General features: G+C 38.0%; 3 protein-coding genes across 3 annotated transcripts in view; 2 read left to right on the plus strand and 1 right to left on the minus strand.

Annotated features, from left to right (window-relative positions):
• Nucleotides 1-5,170, minus strand: part of ears2 (glutamyl-tRNA synthetase 2, mitochondrial) — a 36,039-nt gene extending 30,869 nt beyond the window's left edge. The window contains exon 1 of the mRNA XM_042484613.1: nt 5,078-5,170. The gene's annotated coding sequence lies outside the window, so the exon portion shown is untranslated. The remainder of the gene's footprint in view (nt 1-5,077) is intronic.
• On the plus strand, nt 1,064-18,189 carry LOC121941647. Its single transcript, XM_042484474.1, has 41 exons — nt 1,064-1,072; nt 1,178-1,321; nt 1,741-1,943; nt 2,056-2,153; nt 3,062-3,180; nt 3,291-3,467; nt 3,559-3,590; nt 6,226-6,323; nt 6,521-6,543; nt 6,681-6,702; nt 6,796-6,820; nt 6,912-6,990; nt 7,240-7,386; nt 8,378-8,583; nt 8,924-9,024; nt 9,113-9,231; nt 9,333-9,509; nt 9,591-9,622; nt 9,719-9,816; nt 10,420-10,442; nt 10,534-10,555; nt 10,655-10,682; nt 10,805-10,889; nt 11,414-11,560; nt 11,643-11,845; nt 11,985-12,088; nt 12,765-12,883; nt 12,989-13,144; nt 13,339-13,553; nt 13,767-13,852; nt 14,802-14,938; nt 15,017-15,142; nt 15,240-15,430; nt 15,520-15,608; nt 15,844-15,971; nt 16,114-16,241; nt 16,807-16,924; nt 17,034-17,252; nt 17,392-17,562; nt 17,878-18,027; nt 18,121-18,189. The coding sequence occupies exons 1-41, from the start codon at nt 1,064-1,066 to the stop codon at nt 18,187-18,189; spliced, it is 4,623 nt and encodes a 1,540-aa protein (XP_042340408.1).
• A 302-nt stretch (nt 18,190-18,491) lies between these two features.
• On the plus strand, nt 18,492-26,091 carry LOC121942304 (mesothelin-like protein). Its single transcript, XM_042485477.1, has 12 exons — nt 18,492-18,596; nt 18,679-18,808; nt 18,960-19,150; nt 19,387-19,477; nt 19,610-19,733; nt 19,810-20,000; nt 22,017-22,178; nt 22,276-22,412; nt 23,380-23,519; nt 23,623-23,717; nt 23,933-24,341; nt 25,537-26,091. Exons 1-12 carry the CDS (start codon nt 18,520-18,522, stop codon nt 25,614-25,616), a joined length of 1,827 nt encoding a protein of 608 aa, XP_042341411.1. The 5' UTR covers nt 18,492-18,519; the 3' UTR covers nt 25,617-26,091.
• The last annotated feature ends 470 nt before the right edge of the window (nt 26,092-26,561 follow it).

Below are 26,561 nucleotides of genomic sequence, written 5' to 3' on the forward strand. Positions count from 1 at the left end.
TGGCAGACATGTACCGGCCACCGGAGACATCTATAGTTCCACATAGACCAAAGTTTGACATCACCAATTTGGAGGATTGGTACCAGCATGTGGTGATGCCGGTGTTACGGAGGTTCCTGCCAAACAACGGGGCTCTGCTGAATCACAACATCACCCTGGCCTTCCACCATGTGTTGTAAGTCAAACTAACATTTCAGGTTAGACGTCCTTGAGTTTTCATTTATTTTTTCCCCATGTGTGTCAGTAAAGATAGAACTATGTGGGGAAAACAAAAGCATTAAATGACTGAAATACACAATTTCAATTATATCATTGCTTTATAAATGATCTGTTCATAAAACAAGGCTGTCTATGCAACAGAAAGACAAAATTTTGAAATTGGTGCTTCATGACCAAAGAAAAAAGAGAAAAGGGACTGAGGCATTTGCTTTTACTTAAGAGTTATTAACCAATTAACCAACTGTGGCACTATCTTTGAGCCTATTCTAGCGCATTGTTTCACTTTTACTGTACTGTTTAGCAGGGAGCAAAAAAGCTCTGATGAACCCAAATGTACACTTCAAGCCAAGCACCAAACTGCACAAAGACAAATTTAGCAGCCAGCTAGTGAAGAAAGAGCAGCTAAAGGTCCTAATATTTTTCTCAGGAGTTGATGGAGACAAAAAAGACCTAAAAGGAAAGTGAATGTATTGGATTTAGATTTGTCAGGCGTCCATTAACATGGTTGTTAATCAATGCTTTTGTGTCTTCATATCTTTAAGATGTGTGAATATGCTAATCTGTTTACTGTAGTTGTGGATTTGTCAGCTTGTTGTGAAGTTTGCCTGTACGCTGGTGTAGTGGCCAAATATCAACATTGGCCACCATCATGTCAGTTGTTATGTTTTTACATTGTAAGGTAATGTATTTAAAATGATTTTTGAACGTTTTGCCATGTTTGTGTGCAGCCAACTGGACAATGGTATGGACAATGAAACTTCTGACATCGAGGACGTCTGCAGCATCACTCTTGATAAAAGACCTTGCGCGTGAGGCTTCGTTTTATTATTCAAATTTCATAATGATGAATCAGGTTTGAATCTGTAGAATTTTGATTTTAACTGAAATTGAAATATCCTAGTTTCCAAAAGTCTGCTGTCAGCTTAAAGAGCTTCTCGTCTTTTTTTCATCCTACCAGCTGATTGATGTGGTGGAAAATGTGGCGAGCGTTATGCACTGTGCTGCTCAAAGCCACCTAGAAATGTCCGAGGAGACGATCATAAGATTGATTGTAGAGCTGACAAAGCGTCTGGAGTCACTCATCAGAGAGTTGTCCACAACAGTGAGTAGCCTATATCAACCTAAAAAAATATTGTAATGCGTACAAAGTTTTCACTTTTATTTTACACCCCAATGTTTACTGACATAACTGATGTAAACAAACATTTTACAGCATCAGCAGAAATAAACACGTTGATTGGTTTTGCCAGCATTACTGTAAAAGAAGTGTCAGACAATTTTAGGATAGTGAATTACAGTCTTCCTTTTTCTGAATCTAAATTTGGTGGTGGAAATGTTCTTCTGTTTGATTTATTTCACAAACTGTACCTATGAGAATAACCAGTCAGTCAAAATTCATAATCAGCTTTTTAAAGCTGATTATGAATGCTTTAGCACTCATAGATAATTAACAACAAACACGGCCACCATAAAAATCACGTTTTATGAATTCTAACTGGATGCTTCCCCTTCCTCCTGTAGAACTTGAAAGAGTTAGCATCCGACTTTCAGCAGATCTTTGGCGAAGCAGACTCGCCTGCTCTGACTCAGGGACACCTGGACGACCCGGAGTTTATCAAGCTCTGGTTTCAGGCCAAGCTGATGCCCCTCCTGCCCTACCCCCCCAAAGACCTCCTGTCCTGCCTCAGCACCAACAACTTCTCCTGCCCAGTTTACCAAACCATGTGAGTTCACCGGTGTGGGAGGATGTATATGTACACACACACACACACACACACACACACACACACTGTATGCTGTATTTTATTTCTATCTCTTCTTTTTTGGTATGTGCAGTGTGGAAGCACTCAGCAATCACACACGCTATGGGTATCCTAATTATGACATCTATGCGCACTTCATCTATCCCTTCCTGCTGCATCACAACACGTCTGGTAAGTAGCTGTTAACAGCCTTTTTTGCTTATAATAAACAAGAATATCAATTATGTCCTGCAACTACATCAAAATCTTAAATATGACATTTTGATAAATAACAGAAGGACAGTAAAAAAAAAAAAAAGCCACTACTAATATGACAGAGAAGTCCTTTTTCTGCCGCAGTGGAGGGAGTATTCAGTTCATTTATTAAGTAAATTTAGTCATACAAATAAACATTCTGTCACAAAAAAAGTCCTGCATACTACTTAAGTTAAATAAGTATTATCAGCAAACTGTGCTTAAGGAATCAAAACGAAAAGGATTAAATGATGAAAAATGGCTACTTTGGGTGTGTAACTAACATTATTAGATTATCAGTGATGTGCATTTACATTTTAATTTGGTGGAGGAGGAGCCAATGGTAATTGTTTTATACGCTGATCATTTATTTTTCATGTCAAATTGTTATTCATAAAGTAACTAATAACCTTGGATGTCAATTAAAGTAGTAATGTAAAAGTTTAAAGTAGCATTGAATGGAAAAATGATACAAAATGCTTTCTTTATTATTTTATGCATTTAATTATTATTAAATTATTATCACTGATGCATTTATGTTTATTCAGAATTCACGTCTAGTTCACTAATGTGAAGTCAATTTTAGCTTCTAAATGTTATTTATTCTACAGCACTGGATCATAGTTTTAAAATCTTTAGCAAAGTAACTAGTAATCATAAGTGTCAAACAAATCATAAGGTAGTGGTATAACATGTTTAATATTTCCATGTGAACTGTGGTGAAGTATAAATTAGCATCAAATAGAAATACTCAAGCAAAGTAACCCAAATTTGTGCTTGAGTACAATACTTTTAATGCACCTTAATCTAATGAATATGCATTAATTGTTGCCTGTCTAATTCAGACCCACAGTGCATCTTCTCAGCCAATGACAGTGCAGAATGGCTGACAGAAAACTTTGGCGTCTTCTCGACAATCCCCTCCGTCACTGACTTCTACAAGCTCAACCCAAACTTCTCTGGAGTAAGTCTGAAAAACCTGACAGTCTCAAAAGCATCATCTAAAACCCATTTAACTGATGGCTTCACTCTGTTGTTTATAATTTCTTCTCTTTTCTTTTGTCTCCTATCCAGCTGGAAGTTCTTCACCTCTTGTCTCCAAAACAGAGAGCAGAGATGCTCCTGCTGCCTCTTCCTACTCCACCCGAGAAAGAAGTTGTTATTGACGAAGTATTTGACTTTCTCCTGGAGTCCCCCAGAGAGAGGAGACTTCTGGAGGTCCTGCAAAACCTGATCTATCTCACCTATAAGGTAAAAGCTTTGTAATGATACCCAACTGTATTGCTTTTGTAAAACTTTTAACTGTCCTAGAGGATTAATTGTAAAATACTTAATTTGTCAGGTCAATCCGAACTGCAGTATCTACATACAAATGTGAGTACTTTCAATTGCTTTTACAACTAAGCGTGTGGTGATTAATTACTTTCCTTTTGAGGTGTCAAACACAAGTGTAACTAATTGTTGCATCGCACAATGTAATTATTAGAAATGAATCATCACTAGAGAGTTAGATACGTATGAAAGCATAATGCATTCACTTGGGAATAATAATTCTGCTCTTGTTTTTCTGAATTAACACAATGATAATCTCATAAACGTATTCATTCACTAAAAGACATTTTTTCATGCAAACGTATTTTTAGGTTACAGTTCAGTACCATTAAGGATGTCCAGCCTTAGGCCCTTTGCTGCAGGTCCTCCCCTCTCTCACCTTTTCAAACGTTTGTCTTTTATTATCTCAATGAAGCATAAAAATGCCATAAAATATCTTTTTAAAAAACTTAACTAATGATTCTGACATAATAATATTGTTACTTTACAAAAAAGAGGAATTTTATTTCTCAAGTAAATGCAATATGCCCTAATAGATATGGTAAATTTTGAAAAAAAAAAAAAAGTATTAATCCTGAGGGAAATTGCAGAAGTTGCAATACAAAGTTGGAAGAGTGCAAATGTAACAGACAACACTGTAGGATTTGCACACACAGTCGGGAGGAAGTTTCTTGGGATTCAAGGAAACTTTATTGTCGTTCTGGCCATGTAAACATGACGAACGAAATTCAGTACTCAGGACTCGGTACATCAATAAAATAACAGAAGTATTTTCCTGACAGCAAGAGCTAGAGAAGACGTTGCACTGCTGTGCACCGCCATTTTATACACACACACACACAGACACACACACATATATATATATATATAATATCAACCATGTGTTGGACTTTTACAGTGGGAATGTGTTACCCAGGCTATTGTATTTGCAGAGAGGTCACAGGGAAAGTGATCAGAAGCATTTATAGTGCTGTGACAGTCAAAGTTCTGTTCATTTTACTAATTGCTGAACTGACTGCAGCATTTTTCAGTCATTTTTTGTACAACAACCCCAAGACAACTACATTCCTACATAGAGGAATGGCAGGAGATAATAGTAAATAACAGACAAGAGATCTGCTTGTCTTCACAACAAAAAACACCATGTCCTGAAAACTGGCCAGCTACAGCAACAGGCACATAGTTAAACCACAACAGTACACACACAATAACACAGGTGCTCAGTGGCAACCTGACTCCCAAATAATATCAAGCTTTGAAAACAGGGGCATGGCGGCCCAACAGATACCCCAAATCCCCTTAAAAGGCACTTGTACTCACCTGTTGGAATGCAGCGCAAGCAAAAATATGGAAATATAACAGTTATCTAAAGCTGCAAACAGCTAGCATCTACTTGGCTCTCAGTTAGCTTAGAGACATTAATATATTAGCATGCTACAACTTAGCCTACATATAACATTAAAATTTGCACAATGGCCAAACCTTACAATTAATTAGACCAGCGTTATCAAGCTTGTTATCTAGCTTACCTGCTACATGTACTGAGTGCAGTGGAGGGGCTTGTCTGTGAGCTGGCACCACAGACTTACTATCACAACAATACATCCATGCTATGCTAGCACTGCTGCTGGAAAAGAATCCAAACGCCGACTTCCGGTTCAGGACTGGAAGTCACGCCCGTATTTCGCGCAAGGCATCATGGGGGCTGGGAATAAGGTGAATGTGAAATAAATACCAAATAAAGAAAGAAAGTATTTATTTGATTGAATGGAATTTTAATGTTTTATTGATATTTTTATAGAATGTGCAGAATAAGATGACAATTTTGTTGCAATTTGCTATTTATTTTTTAAAACATGATAACGATAGAATGGCAGGTCAAGGGGTTTTTATTGCAACTAGAGACCCAAAAAATTATTTGGGGAAATTTATCAGGAAGTTTTGCACTGTAAGTAATTATGCCCCTGTATAGGTGTCATAGCAGACAACGACCCTGATGAAAATCTGTGCGTTGCAACCATAGACTGCAGATAAAGATTTCTATTTATAGTATATGGTTGCAACACATTGGTATTTTTAATTAATAATAAATAAGCATGTAAAATAAAGGCATTACATTTTTCCACAAATCCTACAGTGTGCCTTGAAATACTTTATACTCTTTATTCTTAGACTGAGAATTCACTTCATCCATGCAATGGGCCCTTCACAAGATTAAATAAAAATATACAAGTGTTTGTTTTGGTTAGTGTAACAAACTGATTATTTTATATGATTGAATCAAGAAAAATAATGATTGACTTTTCAAACTGGGTAATGATAGAACGTTTTTGAACCACTTAGACAGTTTTACGAGTGATGTTTTTGTGAGTGACCCGGAAACATAGCACAGAACAAGTGACCAACAAAAAGTGCAATACAAGCGAAAACATCTATTTCACTTCCTCTTTTGACCAAGAGCACATATCTGTATGAGAAATTGTATAAAATGATCATCTATTAGCCCTACAATATTTTCATGGTGATGGAGATCTGAAACGTTGATCCAAATTTTCAGAAATACTTTTCTATTTTTCATATTTTAATTAATTTATGATGCCGTAGTTGTTGTGAGAGTTCTCTAAATGCTTTTTTGTTCAATGTTTAATGGGTTTTTTTCCTCCTTTTTGTTTGCCAGTTTTGAGAGATTGTACAAAGCCATACCAATTCTGCCGCCAGACATGGAACCAGATGTCTGGGCTCGCATTGATGACCTGATATATGTGGCACCAGTTGGTCAGTCTCTTTCTCACACATAGAAAAACATACACAGTGACCATAAACACAAAGTCAATGTTATCTCCCTTATACTTTCTGCTTAAGAGCCAAAATAGGGCCATATTTTTATTTCTTTTTAGATTGTACATTTGCAATTTATGTGTTTAACAACCGTCATAGTTGACTGCATATGTTTTACGTTTTAATTTATACAGACTGTGTGCCGAAGAACTTAACAGTAAGATTTCTTTAACTTTGCTATATACCCAGTTATTTATACTTATATTTACAAAATAATCTATTTTATCTGTGGCTTATTTTAAAGTTGTGTTGTGTTTTGTTTTGTTTTGTTTTTATTTTATCTGTCATTCATAGTGCCCAGTAACCCAGTACAATGGTAAGAGCTCTCTAACATAACAATTTTAAGTCTCACTTTATGTGCCTTCAGAGCCAAATCATTTGAGATTGTTTTCTCTTTGCTGTTTGACAGGTAACATCTGCAGCGGTGTCAACAGGTATCCCATTTGTTAAGATTTGTATCAATAATTACAAAAACTCTTTCCAATATTCTCTCTGCTGATATGTATTTGCCTTTTGTATTTACAGCTCTGCTCTTCACTCTTACTTGAGCACATCTATGGAAGTTTCCTGCAGTTTTCCCTTGGAGACATATGCATGTGCACAGGTGAGTAATTTGTATGAGTGAAATTTGAAAAAAATAAAAATAATAATAATAATAATAATGACTCTAATAAGAACCCAGAAAAAGGTCACTAGCATACTACATAAAAACAGACAATGGTCTTTGTACCGATAAAATAAATACAATAGATACATAAAAAAAAAAAGCATACACAAACAAAATGGATCTCCACAAAATCCAAGTTTATTCCTGAGAATAGATAAATGACCACTTCCTGTCTCACACATACAGCTGGAGAACTTCACAGCTAATCAGCTGGCGTCTCTTCTGAAGTGCAACCTGCCAGAATACAGCCGGCACTCCAAAGCATTGTGGAAGATGCTGCTGACGGAGCTTTCCTTCATCTTGGACCCAGCTCTGGAAATTTTGGCTAACATGGTCAGTAACCCTTTTTAATCCTCTGATGAACATCCTCAGCTTCTTTTCCAGACTATCAAAGCCAGTATGTAACAATCCAAAAAGTACAAATTAGACAGCAAGAGGGTTCTGGGTATGAACCATAGACTGTAAATATGGTATGAACCCATCGGCCAGATGGGGCCTTTCTGTGTTTGCATATCAGTGTTGGTTTTCTCCTACAGTCCAAAGACATGCAGGTTAGGGTACTTGGTGAATTTAAATTGCATGTATTTGTGAATGTGAGGTGAGGGTGAATGGTTGTCCGTATCCCTGTCCACATTTTCCAGTCTTTTTTTGGGTGTTTATAAGGGGTTTCTCCCTCTGCAACAAGGAACTCTATGACAGTTCTTTGCTTCTGATGAACCTCAAGAGCAGTGGTCATGTTGAACTTTGCTGCGGGACTGAAATTTCTGAAAAAAACTAGTTTTTTTAGATTAATCTCAAGACGATCCATACAGAAATATGGGCACCAAATGTTAACAAGTGAGAAAAAAATCAGCTTGCAATTGAGTTGGGGCCATTATTATTTTTTATCTTCCCTTGTATCGCACAGGTGTCTAGAGTTAGTGTTACTCTGTCTATGTTGGGCCAATGTCCAGCACCTTAGTTTTATCTGAATTTAAGAGCAAGAGATAACTTGACATCCAGCCTTTCACAGCAGACAAGCCCGCCTCGAATAATTTGGGAATGATCATACGCATTTACAGGCATACAGCTGAGTATCATCTGCGTAGAAGTAGGACATTAATTCCATGACTTGTACAATTTGGCTGGTTGAAATAGGTGCTAAGAACAGAGCCCTGAGGTGCCCCATATTTCACATCAGAAAATATTGATGTGATATTACTGAGGAAACACACTGTGTTCTTTTGGACAGGTAAGGTAGATGTTTAATATGTTTTCCATTCATTTAAGAAGTATATAATGATCATTTATAATAATTCAATCAATCAATTGATCTCTCCCACAGTCCATGGTTGGTCCTTCGGCGTCTGAGGTTTTGGATGTGATTGGAGAGATCAGAGTGTCCATGCTGACTGACGAGGAACTGATGGACAGCAGCGTCATCAGAGAGTGGTTCTCCGGCCATCTGAGTAGGTTCCTGCCGTTTGCATCAGGAAGGTTTCTGCGCTGTCTGAGCAACAGGAACCTCGGCTGTCATTCATACCAGCAAATGTAAGTGATTTTCCTTTTTCATTACAACATGCATGTTACTGTTAGGGCTATATATAAAAATATATCTAGTTTGCTATTTTTGACTGAAGAGGTCTTGGCTGAAGATGTAAATGGTAATTGGGTAACTGAGCCCATTTGATTTAGGTTATAGCCACTTGTCTCGTTTTACTCTGAGGGAAAAAAAATATTTATTTCATTGGTTATATTGAGCAGGGTTGTGTTTTTCATCCATTCAACAACTTTGTTTCCTTTTGTGTGTAATGAGCGCCTCATGATTTTAAGACATCTTTTATTGTCCAATGAAAAAAATATTTTTCTTTGTGTCTGTGTTTTTTGGCAGACTGCAGGAATTTGTCTACCACTTTGATAACATGACCTACAATCAACACTTTGTGGTTCTGAGGAATTTTATCTACCATTTCCTATCACAGTCACACTCAGGTACTCTCTGCATGATCTAAATGATTGTAAAATAAAAAGTCCAAAAATATTTTGGAAGTCACAGATATCTCTTTATCCTCATGACCAGGTCCAGGCTGTGTGACTTTCTCTAACAGCAGTGCAGAGTGGCTGATGAAGAATCTGGGTCCGTTTTCGCGTTTTTTTTCCATCCAACAACTGCTTAATCTCAATCCCTACTTCAACCCTGTAAGATTAAATTTCTGCACACATTAAAGATTTGCTGTTATTATCACCATGCTGTTTTCAGCAGCAGTAAATATATTTTCTGTTCCCTCCTTTCTACGCAGCTGGAGGTCCTACAACTCCTGACACCACAACAGAGTGCAGAGCTGCTTGTGGTGATTCTTCCTACTTCTCTCGACAAAGACGCCATCATAAACGCAATTCTTGATCACCTGACTGAGACTCCTGACAAGACAGGCCTTCAGGAGTTCCTGATCTACCTCAGTATATTTCATTACCAGGTAAAAAGATAATTCTTCTTAATCTAAAATGAAATCTTTGCACTGCTCGATGAAAGTAATTTTTTTTTTTTTTATTTGAAGGGAAACCTTTCCTGCTCATCATACAGAGCACTGTAAGTTCATATATATTCATGTTTTTTATTGATAATTTATAAATAATTGTTTGACTCATAAAATTGTGATGTTAATCCCACATGTTGCTGTTCTAGGTTTACCAGATTGGACTTGATCATGTGGACAGTTTCTCTTCATACAGCGTCATCCATCACGTATGCCAAGATGGAGTTATCCAAGTACATCCCACCAGGCAAGAATCTGAAAAATGTTATTCACTTCTTTTATGATTTAACAATGGTATAAGACTTTTACCTTGAGTAGCTTTAAATTGGAAAAATCATATGAAATTAAAAAAAATCTAAGATTTGATTTTGTGGCTGCATCATTCAATCAAATGGAAATATTCTGAGTACCTTTAGCATTGTTTTAGAAACATTTCTCAAAAATACACCTCAATATATTTGGTATTTTTGCAAACATAAAGATAATATCAACAATAATCTCCTTTGTTTTTTGTGGTCCTTCACTGGCAAGGGCAGATATAAAGTAACAGTGACACATTATTAGTTTATTGCTGGCTTTACATTTAAAAAGTACAATTAAAACATTATTTTGTTGGAATAAAACTAACAAGCTCCATCCTGTTGATTGAATACGTCGAGATAAACAACAAAGATGGAATTCCTTAAAGCATCTATAATGTTTTTTTTTATTTGTACTTGAACATGAACATTAACATGTCTTTATTTACCTAGTTACTATGTTGTCGTAATGTCAATTTGTCATTGAAATGAGCATTTTATAAAATTTCTAATACATACCAATAACTAATTTGCCTTTAATTTTGTTATAGGTTGCATCATATACAGCGGAGAGGTAACTGAATGTGATTTTGTTTTCCCTGAATACCTCATACTTGTTGCAAGATAGAAGACTCATAACCAGTTTAATCTTTTTCTCCCTCAAGTGCATTGTTACCATGACAAACGGTAAGTTGTCTCACATCTTAAAGAGTTTGTATATACAATAACTTGCTATTTAAATGTCATTAATCACCATTAATTCATTCACTGCTTTTTTTTCCACAGAGACAGACATTTGTGTTGGAGTGAACAGGTGGGATTCATAAACCACTCTCTCTCTCTCTACATACATATATAACGTTGAGCTTGTTTAAACACTTTGTATCAATATACCTTCAATAAATGTTGTATGTTCTTTTTATTTTGAACTTTTAGCACAACGTTACAGCTCCACATCGACAGTGGAAAGATAAACGGACAAGTCTGTGACTTTGCTGTTGAGGAATTTGCTTGTGCCTCGGTAAGACACAAAAGCATCTCCAGTGATGGAATGTAACTGAGTATATACATTTACTCAAGTGCTGCACTTATGTGCAGTTTGGAGGTACTTATACCGTTCTCAATTATTTCCATTTTATGCTAATTTACACCTATTCTCCACAACATTTCAGAAGGAATTATTGTTCTTTTTATTGCATTGCATTTATTTGACACTTGTAGTTACTCATTAGTTTTTACATAAAAAAGCCCATAAAATGCTTATATGATATGACGCAGTATTATACTGTCTCTATCCAGTAGTATGCAGCATATCTTAAATTAGCTCCATGTTGAATGTTAGTGATATAAACAGACTAATATGATAATCTATAATAATATAACATTTCCACTTTTACTTCAGTAAAAGATCTGAGTCTGAACATCTCAGATCAAAAGCTGTCAAAAAACTCCTGCTGTGTAAAATTGTTTTAGGATGATCCCCGCAATGTTTTGTGATCTTCTTCCATTATTCACTTGTTGTCATGTGGTTCTTTCATCAAACAGCTTTCAGCATTGAAAGCAGAAGATCTAGTGGCAATCCTGGCGTGTAATCACTCCTCCAACTCCAGCGTCTCAAGGCCTGTGTGGAAGCTTCTCCTCTCCAAAGCCTCACATATACTGGATGAGGCTCTGGATCTTCTCTCCAACATGGTACCAATCAGCAATACCCCTTGCTTCACCCTTTTTCCTGATCAGAACTAGACACTGTTTTTTGTTTGTTTGTTTGTTTTAGACTCTGGACCCCAGGAATCCTGCACTGTCAATGGTTTTGGACTCTATACGAGAAATCCGACTGGACACGTTCAGCCTCAACAATCCCGCTGTCATCCAGCTGTGGTTCAAACGCAGGCTTCGTCCACTCCTGCCAGCTGTTTCCCCGGAGTTCCTCTCATGTCTCACCACAAAGAGACTGACCTGCAGCAGCTACCAGCACATGTGAGCAGCAGAGAGCCTTTTCTTGCATTTACTGTCACCTTCAAATCGACATGCTCTGGTTTCACTGAGATCTGATTCTGTTTTTGTGTGTCACACTCTGTGTTAACCACATGACTCACTGTTTATTTTCTAAACTCAGAGTGCAGATTCTGAGCCATCTCCAGCCACACATGAAACTTGCCAGGCAGATTTCTGTCTACACACACTTCATCAAGGTTTTCTTGACTAGGGATAACACCACAGGTAGGTTCTCACTTTTCTGTAAAGATGAAGTGTCAGAATCTATAAGTAATTAATTCGATTTGGGACAAAAATTACAAATTGTCTGGAGACACTTTAAAGAAAGTTAACAAAGGTTTCATAACATTTTTGTGCTACAGTTAAAGTATAAAAATAACAGTTTATCGTGGCTCATGAGGCTGTCACTGTATACCATACCAGCATTGAAGAAAAGACAGCATTTCAAATAAAACAACTTTTTGCATAACAGAGTTTAAAGAGTAACTAAACCCCAAACCACTTTTTTTCAGTTGTACATGGGTCTTTAATCCCAAAAGTTGAAAGAAATAAAAAACTCAAGTAAAGTACAGATATCCCCCCAAAATACTTCCGTAATCTAATAACGTATTATTACTTTGTTACATCACACTGTTGGTAGTTGGTGTTTTAGTGGGTGGGAGTAGAGGAAAGGTCAGGGCAACGTCAAAGTCAGCAGGATTCATCATCTGGCCACTATGAACAAACATCATAACCTATAATCAAAGGCGTCATTGTTGTAATGTGCATCTTTTTTTCAGATACCAGCAGAGCCATCATTGTCCAGTCCACCACATTAGAAATAAACTATGGTTTCTTGCACATGATGCAAACATGAGGCATCCAGTAGAGTTACATTTGTTGTGTGTTTTTTCTGGTTCAGACTCCAGCTGCAGCTCAAATGTTAACAACAGCAGAGAATGGCTGCAGAAGAACTTGGGAGGATTCTCTGTCCTTGCGTCCTTCCAGGACCTGCAGATGCTCTACTCCAACTTTTCAGCGGTACTTCATGTTGTGCTGTTCTTCCTGTTATTGTTTATTTTATTGTTGTTTTCTGTGTTTTAACCATTCCTTGTTTAACATATATTTGGCTTTGTGCACGTGCAGATGGAAACCTTACCGCAGCTTACAGTCAGGCAGCTGGCAGAGGTTTCCTCCACACCTGGACAGCTCAACTCTCCTAACCAGGTTATGATGTTGACGAGACACATCCCTGACAAATACCTCTCTGCCTTCTTTGATGACTTCTCACCTGCTATCGTGGTGAGTTTTCATATCAATATCTTGTCCCTTCATTGGTAACAGGAAACAATATTTTTTTAATTCTCACAGAAATGTAGAGGAAGGTGCACCTAGATGATATTTCTAAAAGCTGCTCTTTGTTGTTTGTTTGCTCCCCCAAAAAAGGTTTATTTTGTTCATAATTCTTATTTGGTTGTTTCTCTTGTTTCCTGCAGGGTCACGAAAGCATGTTCCCCTCTCCAGTTAGGTCGGCCATGTTGCAAGTTGTGTTTGACCGTGCAAACCTCTCCACTCACTCGGTTGGAGATTCAGTTGTGTCTATGTGGCTCCAAAAACGGCTGCGCCCCCTGCTGGTCAACCTGTCGCCGCAGCACGTTGCACTGTTCTTTGATATGCTGGTGGGAAGAAAATGCAGCATCCAGCAGCAGGGGTAAATTTAGTGTCAAAAGAACTGAACTGATGAACTAATTTTACAGGAATCAAGTTTATTTTTGAAATCTGATTGTTTGATGTCAGGAAATGTAATTATTGTACCTCATCGATATAGTTGCCTCTGTGTGATTACACAAAATGAATGTGGCCAAACAGCAGAGGCAAAAAAAAAATGATTGCATTCATCTTTAATCTTTTTTTTTTATGTCAGAGTTGGAGACCTGAATTCAACAATCTCCTCTCTAAGTGAAGAAACCCAGAAAGAAATCCACAACCACATTATTCAGTCTCTCAAAGGTAAAGGAAGCACACCAAAAAGATACTAGTAAGAGTTTAAGGTGGTAACACATCACAAAAAAGATGACAATTAAAGTAAGTATTTGGTGTACTGAATTCATTGCTTTATCAGATCTAACAGAGAAACCAATGTTTAAAAATATTTGGTGTATATTTTGACCACTAGCAGCATTATGTTGTTGTGTGTGGGCTACTGTTTTGATTATATTTTTGCATTTGCACAAGCACACTGTTGTATGCTGCCAGTGGTTTCATGATGCTCCACTGGGCGCCAGGTCGAACATTAAGACCACAAGTTATCAAGCATGAATGTAAACAATGCACATTAAAAAAAATGGCTTTGCAGATGTATTATGGGGAAGGAAATACATACACAGTGTGTTTTGTGTGGCAGATATGCAGGCAGACTGAGCAGGCAGAGTAGGTTTTTCTTTCCGAGTCCTCTCAGAACTGGTTGTAGGGGAGTGCAGTTACAAGCAGTAGACGCTGGTGAAATCTGAACACAAGGAAAAATCCCTCAGAGAATCTAACAGATAGATATAGATGTCTCCAACAGTATTACCAACTTAAATCTTGTTGCAAAAAGTGTCTCACGACAAAATAGCAACAACACATGAAAGGCAATGCCCAGGTGACTCTAAACATGTCCCAAAAACACTGAAAAACACACTGTCTTTATGCATGCTGGGAAAAACCCCACCCACATATCCCCAACATGCTACTGTGCATTATACTTCACTAAATGTATCTCAAAGCTTAAGTTACTGGTTACAAATTAGGATTTTGGCATAAAAAGCAAAAGAAAGTTCATAAAATATAAATATAATAAATAAACTATCCAACACCAGAATCCAGAGAATCCAGAAAATTGACAGAAAATTATTTAATAGCTATTAACTATTACAAACATCCGTTCAACACTGACATCTTTACATTTCCTCCATTACAGGACAGATACCTCTCCACTGCTATGGGGACAACAACAACCACAGCTTCTACACTTTCCTGGAAAACTCATTCCTGGGATTCCAGTTCCCCAACCTGACCACCTTCCTGTCCCTCATGCCTCACGACAGGATGCATCAGGTGTGTGTCCAAGGAAAACACACAGTATTAACAGAATGTAAGTTTGAGTGCTTTGGACTTATTGTGTGATTCCTCTAGTTGGTGAACTCCATGCCTCCATCAGATCTTGGAGATTTTCTCAGACGCCATAACGTTATTGACGACGATGCAGAGCTCTGTGTGATCTACAACAACTTCATCCAGACACCAATGTTCCTGGAGAGTGTACGTACCACTCTAACACACACAAAAACACACAAACACTAAAAAATGCAAGCACATTTTCATGATCTTAAAATGTTACTGTGCATATTGATTACAGGAGTCTCTCCCAGCGGTGGTGCGGCGGCCCACACTGCCTTGCGTCTGGCCCATGGCGCTCAGCAGCTCCGAGAGATCAGAGGTCGACGCCTGGTTTGATCGACGCCTCCACAGTTACTTGGAGTTCCTCACAAAGAATCTGATCAGCACCAGTTTCACACACAACGCCTCCTGCCTGGCCTTCCAAAAGTTGTATGTGTGGTTTTACAACTATTTACTCTCATTTAATGATAGTTTTTATGTCATGTTTCAATGTGTTCAAATAATGTGTTTGGTTTCAGCGTTTCCGTTCTTGGTGAATACGACTACACTGTTGCAGACTTTATGAGGCAAGATGTGTTCAACACCGTCAAGGCGTACCTCACCTCAGGTCAGTCTCCAGTATAACACAGAGCTAGTATCTGACACTGTAGCCAACCAAGCAACCTTCCCGCTTTAATGTTTTTCTGTTAATCCTACACACTGGACCTTTAAGTCATTGTGTCAGGAGAACAAAATGGTCCGTGCTGAACAGAATTCCAGTTTCATTACATTTCATTTTTTTTATTCTCTATTTATCGCTCGGTAAAATCCCTCATGTTAATATGTGTAATTTGTCGTTTTAGAGACGGAACCAAGGTGTTACAACCCCAGCGACCCAGAGCTAAACTCCACAGCCTGGTTTGTTGAGTACATCGGCCCATTCATGTCTTTCCTCACTCTGGAGGATCTTGAGCTATTAGGATCCACGCAGGTACTGAACTGAATTTATGTTTATTTTGAAACTGCAGCTCAGGTTTTGTCCAATGTGATTTAAACTAAGTTGATGATAGATGAATTAATAATGTTCAGAACACCTTTTTAGTATTTAAACCACCTCTTTTTCCTCTCTGCAGGTTATCCAGGTGTTCACAGTGAACCCTCTGAACATCGCCCTCGTCAACGATACAGACTTACCTCTCAACCTCACAGACTACCTCACCGAGCTCATTTATCTACAGGATGGCAACTTCAACCCCTTACTGTGAGTCAAAACAGACACTAACTCCTGGCACATCAAATATATACTGGCAGTGCTACTGCTCGGCACCCAGATACATGTATTTTCATCATAAATGTGACAAAAAGATAAATACACAATAACTGTTTATTCTGTATGATGTAAGATGATGGGAGGCCGGGGGGGCAATTGCAACAGCCCAAATAGGAATGGTGGACACAGGGGCACACTTATTTGATTAGAAAAGGCTCTATTTTGATGCATTTTTAATGCACTCTGACAGCATATTTACATCAAAAGTACAAAAAAAAGAGAAAGCTGCATGGCATACGCAAAAAGACGGATAAAACAATATCATTTTCCTTGGTTTGACTTAATGACCCTGGCGCATAATTCATTTAATTATTTTGAGCAACTATATGAACTGTTTTTTCTATAATGTTCTAATCGTACATATTGTTGTTGTGCTTCATCATTCACTGCACTTCAGATAGTTGATCATTATGATTATGATGTACATAGCGGTGGCGCTGCATGTAAGTGACACTGCTGTCTGTGTGTGAGCGGATTCTTCTCTCTTTCTCTGCAGACTTCCTCTGGTGATGCGGTGTGTGGCTCCTGGTCCAGCGTTCAGCCAGCTGACTACTGAAGAAAGTATGATAGTTCTGCACAACCTGACAACTCTCTGTGCAGATCTCGACCCACAGGTAATAAAACCACACAACACCACACACATTAGTAAAGTACAGTTTTCCCCTGAGGCATACACTTTTTACAAACAGACACTGACAGAAGTTTTTACTTTTTCTTCTGCAGATTTCTGCAGCTTTGGCAGGTAACCTTGGTGACAAGATCGATGCAACAGCCATTTCTGCCCTTGGAAACGAAAGCACCGGCTTGTCTACTGGTCAGATCAAGACGATAAAGCCTAAGGACCTGTTTGCTGCCCTCAGCATTCTCAGCAGTGTGATGGGCTGGAATGGAGGTCAGGCCAAGGCCATCATCAGGTCTCTGGTGTCCTCAGGGGTTTTGAAGGTAGCTGAAACAGTAACTGACGTCTGTCAGTTACTGTATGTTAATTTGAATTCAGATTTGATATAAGATTTGTCTGTGAGCACACTGGTCAGAATAAAGCTGTCTCACCCGTGTCTGCCAACCTTTTCCATCTTACCAGATCAACGGCACGTCATCCTTGTTAATGCTGGGCTCTCTTGTTGTGGGTATTCCCGCGAAAACATTCAGCAACATCAGCGGCTCCCAGTTGATTACTGCATCCAAAGACCCTTCATTTCTAGGACACATAACAACAGCACCAGAGGTCGTCCAGCAGAGTTTTGTTGCTAAGGTATGACGGCTTCATTTTTTATGTTAGAGGACTTTTATTATTATTATTAGTAGTAGTAGTAGTAGTAGTATTAACATCATCATCATTATTATTAAGTATTTTGTTTATATATTTATTTTTTATTTTTTTGTTGTTGCCATATTTCAGGAAATTTCCTTGTAACTTGCAACTTGTAACTTCTTCCCTTGTTTTTGAAAGAAATCAAGCCAATTTGCTCAGGTTTCAAAGGATTAACCTCATCTTTCTGCATGGATAAAGACTTTCTAACCATACAGTAAAACGTACATTTAACCTGCCTCTCGCATCCTCACCCAGATCATATCAGTGGACAGCAACAGTGAGGTGATCATACAGAACATTCCAGATGAAATGGCCTCTCAGATTCCTCGTGCGTTGCTGCTGGGCCTCTTAAATAACACCAACATTATCACTGCACTCAACAAAAAGAGATGGAAAAGGCAGCAGGTAAAAGGGATGCAACACTGAAACACACACTTCTGTACTGAACATACCTGGTGGACAGTATTTCTTTACACACTGTGTATTTCTTGTTTTTAGGTTGAGTTGTTCTTTGAAGTACTAGCCACAGAATCTGCGACGGCAGTGCTAGGAGGTCCAAACAAGTAGGTTTGGAGGAATAAAGCAAGTTTACACAAAATACAGATGTGTCCAGTAAGTGTGATTGTGTGTGTGTGTGTGTGTGTGTGTGTGTGTGTGTGTGTGTGTGTGTGTGTGTGTGTGTGTGTGTGTGTGTGTGTGGCTCATCACTTCATTTTTTTCCAATAAAGTAACTGACATGCAGTCAAAACAACAGTCTGTGTCTGTGTTATACTGTATGGCTTTGACATTTGACTTTCTACTCGAACATCTTTTAACCAAAAATCACAGTTTGTTGGAACAATAAATTAGATGCGTTCCACAAAATTTATAACAGCTTCTCACCAACAGTTGACCTGCATGTACAACCACATTAAAGGAGAGCCAGATGCCATCAACTTCGAGCTCTATCCTCATGATATGTTGCTGTACTATGAGTAAGTGTGGACTTCAGTTAAAAGCAGGCGTTAAAATAATATCAGGACAGTTTGATAGTGATTGTCTCTCTGTGTCTTGCAGTTACTCTCTGGTGCCACAGGCCAGATGCAGGTCCTATTTTGAACAGTTGGCAGAAGCAGACTTCTTTGTGTTTTCCGCAGCTCTCAGCTACAAAAGCACTGAACTGTTTGCTAATGCCAGGAGCTGCCTGGTGAGTCCCTGAACAACGTATAACACATCCATCTCAAATGTTACAGTGTCCTATACTACAAGTACCCAGTAAAATGCATTTTACTTTTGTTCTTTTATAATCCAATCTGTATTTAATTTCTGTTCTTAATCGTTTTTTTTTTTCTTCTAAGGGTGTAACAAACACAAGTTTGACTGAGGATAATATATCAGTGTTGGGAAACATGTGCTGCATTCTGAATGGTTCCTACATCGAGAACTCTGACCCGTCCATCTTGGAAAAACTCGGAAACTGCCAGGACCTCACTAGCAACCAAGTAGCTGCTGTTGAAGCTGTGCTGCAGAGCGGGAAAACAAAGCACGGGTATGTGAACAGCAGCAAATCTTCTATTTTCATTTTTTTTTAAAACATCCTAAAACCTCTTTATTGTGCCATGTAGTATCAGCAGACATATTTATGTGCTTACAATTAGCCTTAAAATATCGCCTATTGTCTGTTTCTATACAGAAAAAGCTCAAAACAGAAAAGAAATTTAAAATAATAAAAAAATAAATAAATATGAATTTCCTTTTTTACACCCTTTATCTTTAAATAACCAGAGCTCCTTCAACATGGAACGAACAGACACTGAAGGACCTCGGGATGTTACCGCTGCATTTGACTTCAACCTTCTATGATAACTTTGACAAAGTGAGTAACAAACAGTAAAAAAAAATACATTTAACAGAAAAGGTGACTGCATTTTGTTTAGTGTGTGGCATTACATTACCTGTTTGGTGCTGGACTGAGGTTGTGATGTTTACTTTTGTGTTTTGCGACCAGAAAACAAAGAAGAGATTCCTGAAGTACTTCTTAAAGGTTCTCAGGAGCAACAGAGTGAGCAGACAGAAGAGGAAGAGTCTGAAGGCAGAAATAAAAAAGTCTAGGAGGTCAAAGAGATCTATCCGTAAGTCTTCCTCTAAAATTGAATATTTTCTCTTCATGAAATTCCTTTTTAAGTCTTTTATTTTCCTGTGTTTCAGAAAATGAGTGCACTGTAGGAATGATAACCCAGGTGACTATCAGTGACGAAACGTTCCCCTTCGACTATGACGACATAACCCAGTTCGACCGCTGCCTCAGCGCCTCGACTGTTAGAGACAACTTGGATGCCATCACCGAGAAGGTGGACCAGGAGGATAACCTCAAGATTGTTCTCAGCAAGTTGGGAGAGGTAGGTGATGGAAGATGTGATTGATTTGTAAATGAATCTTAAAGGGAAACACTACCTAAATTAAGAATTCCAATCCAATATTTCTAATATTTCATACTTCAATCAATATTTGTCAACATGAGCTGCTCTCCGTCAAAGCCAGAAACCAGAGAAGGAAGTCTCAATCTTGTAAAGTCATCATGTATAAAGCCTGGAGCTGCTTAATACACAAAAGGCTCATTCGAGATTACCCAGTCCCGATCACCAGTGATCACCAGTGATCACCAGCGATCGCCGCACAATGCATGCTGATTAGACTTCTGTCCAACTTGCTCTGACGTCATGCAAAAGTGGACGACATTAATCTGGAGAGATCAAGGTGGCCACAATTTTTAGAGTCTGGAACTGCAGTTTCTCTCCACCTACTGCAAGACCCAAAGCATGATGGGAAACCCCTGGTTCTCCGCTGATAGAATAGCTGATTGGTTTAAATATCAACTGACATTTCAAATAGAATTTTTATCTTTGTTAAATTTCAGAGATTTGGATTTTATTTGTCTGATTTGAAGGTTTGTTATACATGTGGTGGCTGATTACGTTTTGCAGTCAGATACTAAACACATTCATCATACTACATCATATTCATCAAACTACTCTATTGTATATTAACACTGGACTGTTTTTATTATTTTAAGTAAGACTATTTCATGATACAAAAACTTGTGGTAATAAGCCTAAGAGGGAGATAATGATCCTTAAAACAACATCTGTACAGATGTGAAGCCCTGACTGATCTGCAGTGAAAGCTGTTGTGTGTTTGACTATTAGATGTTGGTGTTTTTGATTTATATATTTCGGGGGGGGGGGGGGTACTCAGCTGATTTATTCAAATGTGAAAATAGGTTTACTGAATCAAAATTACTATTGCAGAGCGCAATCAAGCTGATATACAGATCTGATAAGATTTTCATAAATCAGATGTGAGTGTTTCTGTAAACTCCTGCACAGACTGAAGGCTGCTGGATACGCTGAAAACTGTCTGACTTGATCGTAGCTTTTTGTCACCGTTTTCTCAAGCCTCATGAGTTGGACCCTGGTTTTGAGGACACACAGATTGTTTTTCTTTTTTATACCCAAATGTGACAAGATTGGTTCACAAAAGTTATGGACTAAGGAGACAGTTCAATTGGGAAATCAAACGTCTTCACAAAAAAAGTTTGGTATGCAAGCAGGCAGTCAAACAATTCAATTAGTGCTAACCAAATGGGGAGGAACCGGCACTCGGAACAAGGAGTACACAGTTTAAATACATCAGGGAGATAATTGGACACAGGTGAAGCACATCAGAGTGGGGCATATTTCGTATTAGGAGGAGTGTTGATCATGTCATGATCATTCCTATAGTTTTGGACTGTCTGAGACCACAGGAATAATGTGTGAATTTTGAAAATGGTCGTAGAAGAAAAAGTTCAGGCTTGTTAGTTTTGTGAAAATAATAAATAAATAAAGCCAACAGTGTGTGAACAGTCACATCTTTAGAAGAAAGTAAGAGCCTAAACTGATTAGAAACAATAGTTAAGTTTGCTGTTAAATTCATATAATGCCTATAATAATAATTCATATAACTCTTAACTGTACAGTATAACCAGACATCTATAACATACATGTTTGTTTACTGTTTTAAATTTTAAATGACTGTGCTTGTATTTAAGGTGCATTATGTAAGTTCCAGCCACCCAGTCCAACTCAATGGGGGTCAGTCTACTACTGTGCCCATACAACCACAATTTACAGTCGCCAGTTATAAATAAACGCAACTCATAACTGACAGCAGAGCAAGACGGTCAGAATAAAGCTGCTATACATACAGGAATCTGGGTGAAAATCATTTTAAGAAAATATATGAGTCCTAACACTCTGTAATAAAAAAAACATTTTTAACTCAATTTTTCTCCCTGCTTCATGTGTCTATTTACGTTGAAACTACACAGCGAACCTAAAAGAAATTAACTGATTGTGATTCTTGCTTATTTTTAGGCTTATGCTGACACCTCTATTATCCCAGAGGATCAGGTTCAGCTTTTAGGCCCAGCGTCCCGTGTGGCCACCATAGATGACATCAACATGTGGAGTATCACTGAGATCGACACACTCTCTGATTTGATGGATTCATCGAATGGGGAGTGGAACTCGAGCCTGGTGAGCACACAAGGAAACATACATCTTTTTTGTGTGTGTGTGTGTGTGTACGATATTTGCTTGTTCTCATTAATGTATGTTTCTGCTCTTCATCCAGGCTAAAGCCATCATTTCTAAGTATCTCAGTAACAACGGAAACACACTTGGCAGTCCTGAGATCAATGCCATCACGGGAATCAACCTGTGCTCCCTGGATGCCGATGTTTTGAAGACCATTTCCCAACAAAGCCTCAAGTAAAAAGTCAAAACCGCATGTGTTTGGAGGATTGTTACACTAGTATCATAAGTCCAAAAAGTGTTTACCATTAGTTCATATATGGAAAGTGCAAAGGTGTAGGTTTGGTTTCAACCATAGTTTAAGGTTGAGGGACCTTAAAAAAACCCTGCAACTTTGTAAATGCTATAACCTGCATTTCTATCCATACAGCAAAACAGAAATTTGGTGAAAAGGCTTATTGTGCATTTATACATACATTTATTGCAGTATTGTTAATGTAATAAAAGAATCACAGCTGGTTGAAATATATTTGCATCTTAAAACAGTCTGCCTAAAAAAAGAAATCTTCCCCAAAAAGAAAAAACTGTTTGCATATTATAGAGTATGAGGAAGATTAAAATAATAGTTATGTTGCAGTCTTTTTTGCTGTTCAAATTTAAAGTTTATTGTATTAGAATGGCGCTAAAAAAAAGTGTAAAAAAAAGCAATGTACAGTTGTCTGAATGTGCATAATCACGATAATCACAAATCTACATTCTTAAATAGGATGTTACATGTTTTTGAAGAAAAAAGTTTTATATGAAAAAAAATCAGAAATGAGTCACTTTCTTTTGAGCATAGCTGAGAATTTATGAAATTTCTAGATAGTAATAAAATGGATTTTGAAGATTTTAAGATAAATATAAATTTTTAATTTTCAAAACTTAAAGTTTTCACTCGCTGGCTGGAGTGTGCAGTTTCTTGACCTTCATTGAAAACAATAGAAAAGTACCCACAATCAGAGCTTCCGTCAATTTTTAGCAACGTTTCAAACCAACATACGCAGGCAAAATTTAACAGGGATGATCTGACCGATAACAAAAAATCTTTAATATGGTTTTTAATTTTTAAGTTAATAAACTGAATGAACTCCAGTGTGTGGGTACTTGTCTATTATATTGTTGATTTATTGTCTCTTACTCTGTGTGTTTGTGTCTCCTGCAGAGAAGCCAGTACCCTGAATGTGTCTGTCTGCACCACAGAAAAAAAGAAAGAACTGTTCAACATTGCCAGACAAGCATTTAGCACAAGGACCCGCTCAGCTATCTCTGCTGACACCTATCGACTCATGCAACCTTTCCTCGGTGGGAAATCAGACCCACACATCCACACACATCACACTGCATGCAGAAAAAGTTAATTTGAACAAAAATGACTGATGCTGTGTAATTATTTCCTGGCCTGCAGGGGGTGCAGATTCAGATTATATCCAAAATCTGGTAAACTCCAATATCAACATGGACTTGTCTACTTTTACCAGTTTGGATGAGGACGTCTTACTGGTCAGTTGGGTGTGTGTGTGTGTGTGTGTGTGTGCGTGCGCACGTGTGTTATAAGCTGTGTTTTAGTTCAGTTGGCAGTGATGCCAAGGAAATAGGGGGGAGTACTTGTAAAATACTTTGTTTCCACAGTTGTTGGCAGTTGCTACACTTGAACTGAATGCTATGGTGTGTTTTTTTGCAAAAAATAAAACATGTCTCTGCTCTGTTCTCCCTAGAACCTGAATGTTGATCAAGTCCAAAGTCTTCTTGGCACAAACCTGGCAGATTTAAAATCCTATGAAAATGAGGCTGTGATACAGAACTGGACCAGCAGGCAGTCCCAGGAAGACCTTGACAAACTGGGCATAGGGCTTATGGGAGGCAGGGTTGACCCCACATCCTCCACCAGCCCTACGACCACCGGTTCTCCCACAACCTCCAACTCTATTACCACCGCCACTGGCTCTCCAACCACCTCCAGCTCCGTTACCACTACCACTGGCTCTCCAACGACCTCCAACTCCATGACCACTACCACTGGCTCTCCAACCACCTCCAACTCAATGACCACCACTGGCTCTCCAACCACCATTAACTCTCTGACCCCCACCATCGCCAGCTCATTAACAACAACCAACACCACAGGTAAGTACTGAAAAAGATTCATCTGCATGTCTTCAACATGGATCAGCAACTGCTGAGGACGCTGACTCATTGTCTGGGAACCTGTCAGGGAAACCTTGAGCTCGTGACGTAATTTGGAGTCAGAGTCTGTGCAGCAGTGATCTCTGCTATATGGATATGGATATATGAATTGCTACTGCACACATAGTTGTCAGTCATGACGTTACAGCCGCCCACCCGAACCCCACCCCTTTCATGGCCATGTGTAACCTACCTGTCTGTACTGTACTTGTGAAGTCGATGCCTCAAGAACGACTTAAGGGAATTTAAAAATTTGGCTCAGATGTTGACTTAAACTTAATGATGAACTGATTTGATTTTGGTGGTCAAAGGTCAAGATCACTGTGACCTCAAAAGACATGTTTTCTGGCCATAACTCAAAATTCAAATTTGAAATCAAAATTTCCCAACAATGTCTAATAGGATAAAATGATGAAGTGATGACTTTTTATATTCAAAAGATCAAAAGTCAACTTCACTGTGATGTAACAATGTTCTACAAGAAACACTTTTCTGGTCAATATTCAACCTGATGAATCAGGTACAGAAGGGCAGCCATTTGGTCAGAACTTGGTTGGTGGACAACCGCAAAACGGTGATTCTATTTATGGCATCAAATAACTAAATAAAACCAAACTGATCAGAATAAAACATCAGTGTGATAAGAACTACCTAAAATGACAGAAAACATCCTTGGTAAAATTTAATTGATATGTACTGTTATGATCTTTTAATTTGGCCCGTGTCCCATCCACTAACATGGAGGGGGCGGGGTTTATGACCCATACTGCAGCCAACAACCAGGGAGCAATCGAGAGGTTTCGGCTTCACTTTCGGGAGCTGTCATGTCGTCCATCTTTATTACACAGTCTATTATAAGAACAAAGAGTTTGACAGGGATAACCACAGTAACTAAGGAGGAATGGGGTTTAGCAAACAGTCAGTTAACAGGCGTTGATAGACTGGAGGAAAATTTTCCATATAAAGTGGGACGCTGCTTTCATGCGAGAGCTTCAGAAGAACACTCTTGTATAATCATGCAATGACAATGAGGCTAATTACTGATCTTAATGTAACGTAAGATCATTATATTGAAAACTGGATATATCATTAGTGTGTTAATGAATTCTAAATTGAGTTTGTGTGTCTGTTTTAGGTAATGGCGCCCGAATCCGTCCAGACGCCTGCTTGTCATTCCTCGCTCTCCTCACACTCCTCATCACTTCTCTTGTATAAGACACTCCTGACCGATTTTGGTAACTGATAAATAAATATCTACTTATAGAGGGAAATACTGTAGCTACATGCTACGTTGCATTGCTTACTATGAAGAAAATATTTCATGTGCAATAACAATGTAACAGCAGGTGTAAATAATGTGTTCTTTATTAATTGACTTTTCTTTAGATAAAATACATGTTCTGAAACATTTTTTTACTTTACTGATACAAACTAAATACTTTACACATACTTTACTAACACAAACTTTAGTTTGTGTTTTTTTCCTGTAGTGGTTAAGTTGTTTGATATAAGGTCGATCAAAAAAAATGAAGGTGACAGTTTCTACTGTATCTGTGTTGCTGTAATCCTGTGTAACTTTGAGATAGCACTTATTTTGGCAGGCTTTCCTTGGAAATTAATTAAATGCCTCGAGCTGTATGAGATTTATAATTAATGCAAATTGTATATCATTAAACAATCAGCAAAAGTTGTCGCTTGCTTTGTCCCAGTTTATTAATATTCATATTATTCAAAAAGATAAGTTGTTACGACAGGTCACATATTTCATCTGTGCAGTAAAAACAACAAAAAAAAATGTAGTTACAGTTTCTTCATGAATATATATAAAGCAAGTCTGCGTGGTAAGTAAGTGACCACCATCTGTTTCTCCAGTCTAACTCTGTAAAACTCTCAAGGCAGCAAATAACAGAGTATAATTACATTTTCTGAATTCAACAGAGCTTCATTCAGAAGGAAACTGCTGTCTGGTGTACTGATGGATGTGTTAAAGGTTTAACCCTTAGATGGACACCATGTCATGTTTTGGCTTCACCAAACAATTATTCTTGTTATCAATGAATCTGCCTTTTTTCTTTGTAATTAATCAGTTAATTTTGACGATAAAATGTCAGAAAAAAGTTTTGTTTTGTTTTGGGTTTTTTTTTAAAGCATTTAAAAAAG

The sequence above is a fragment of the Plectropomus leopardus genome, chromosome 4, assembly GCF_008729295.1.
Source record: "Plectropomus leopardus isolate mb chromosome 4, YSFRI_Pleo_2.0, whole genome shotgun sequence".
In the NCBI taxonomy this organism is placed as follows: domain Eukaryota; kingdom Metazoa; phylum Chordata; class Actinopteri; order Perciformes; family Serranidae; genus Plectropomus; species Plectropomus leopardus.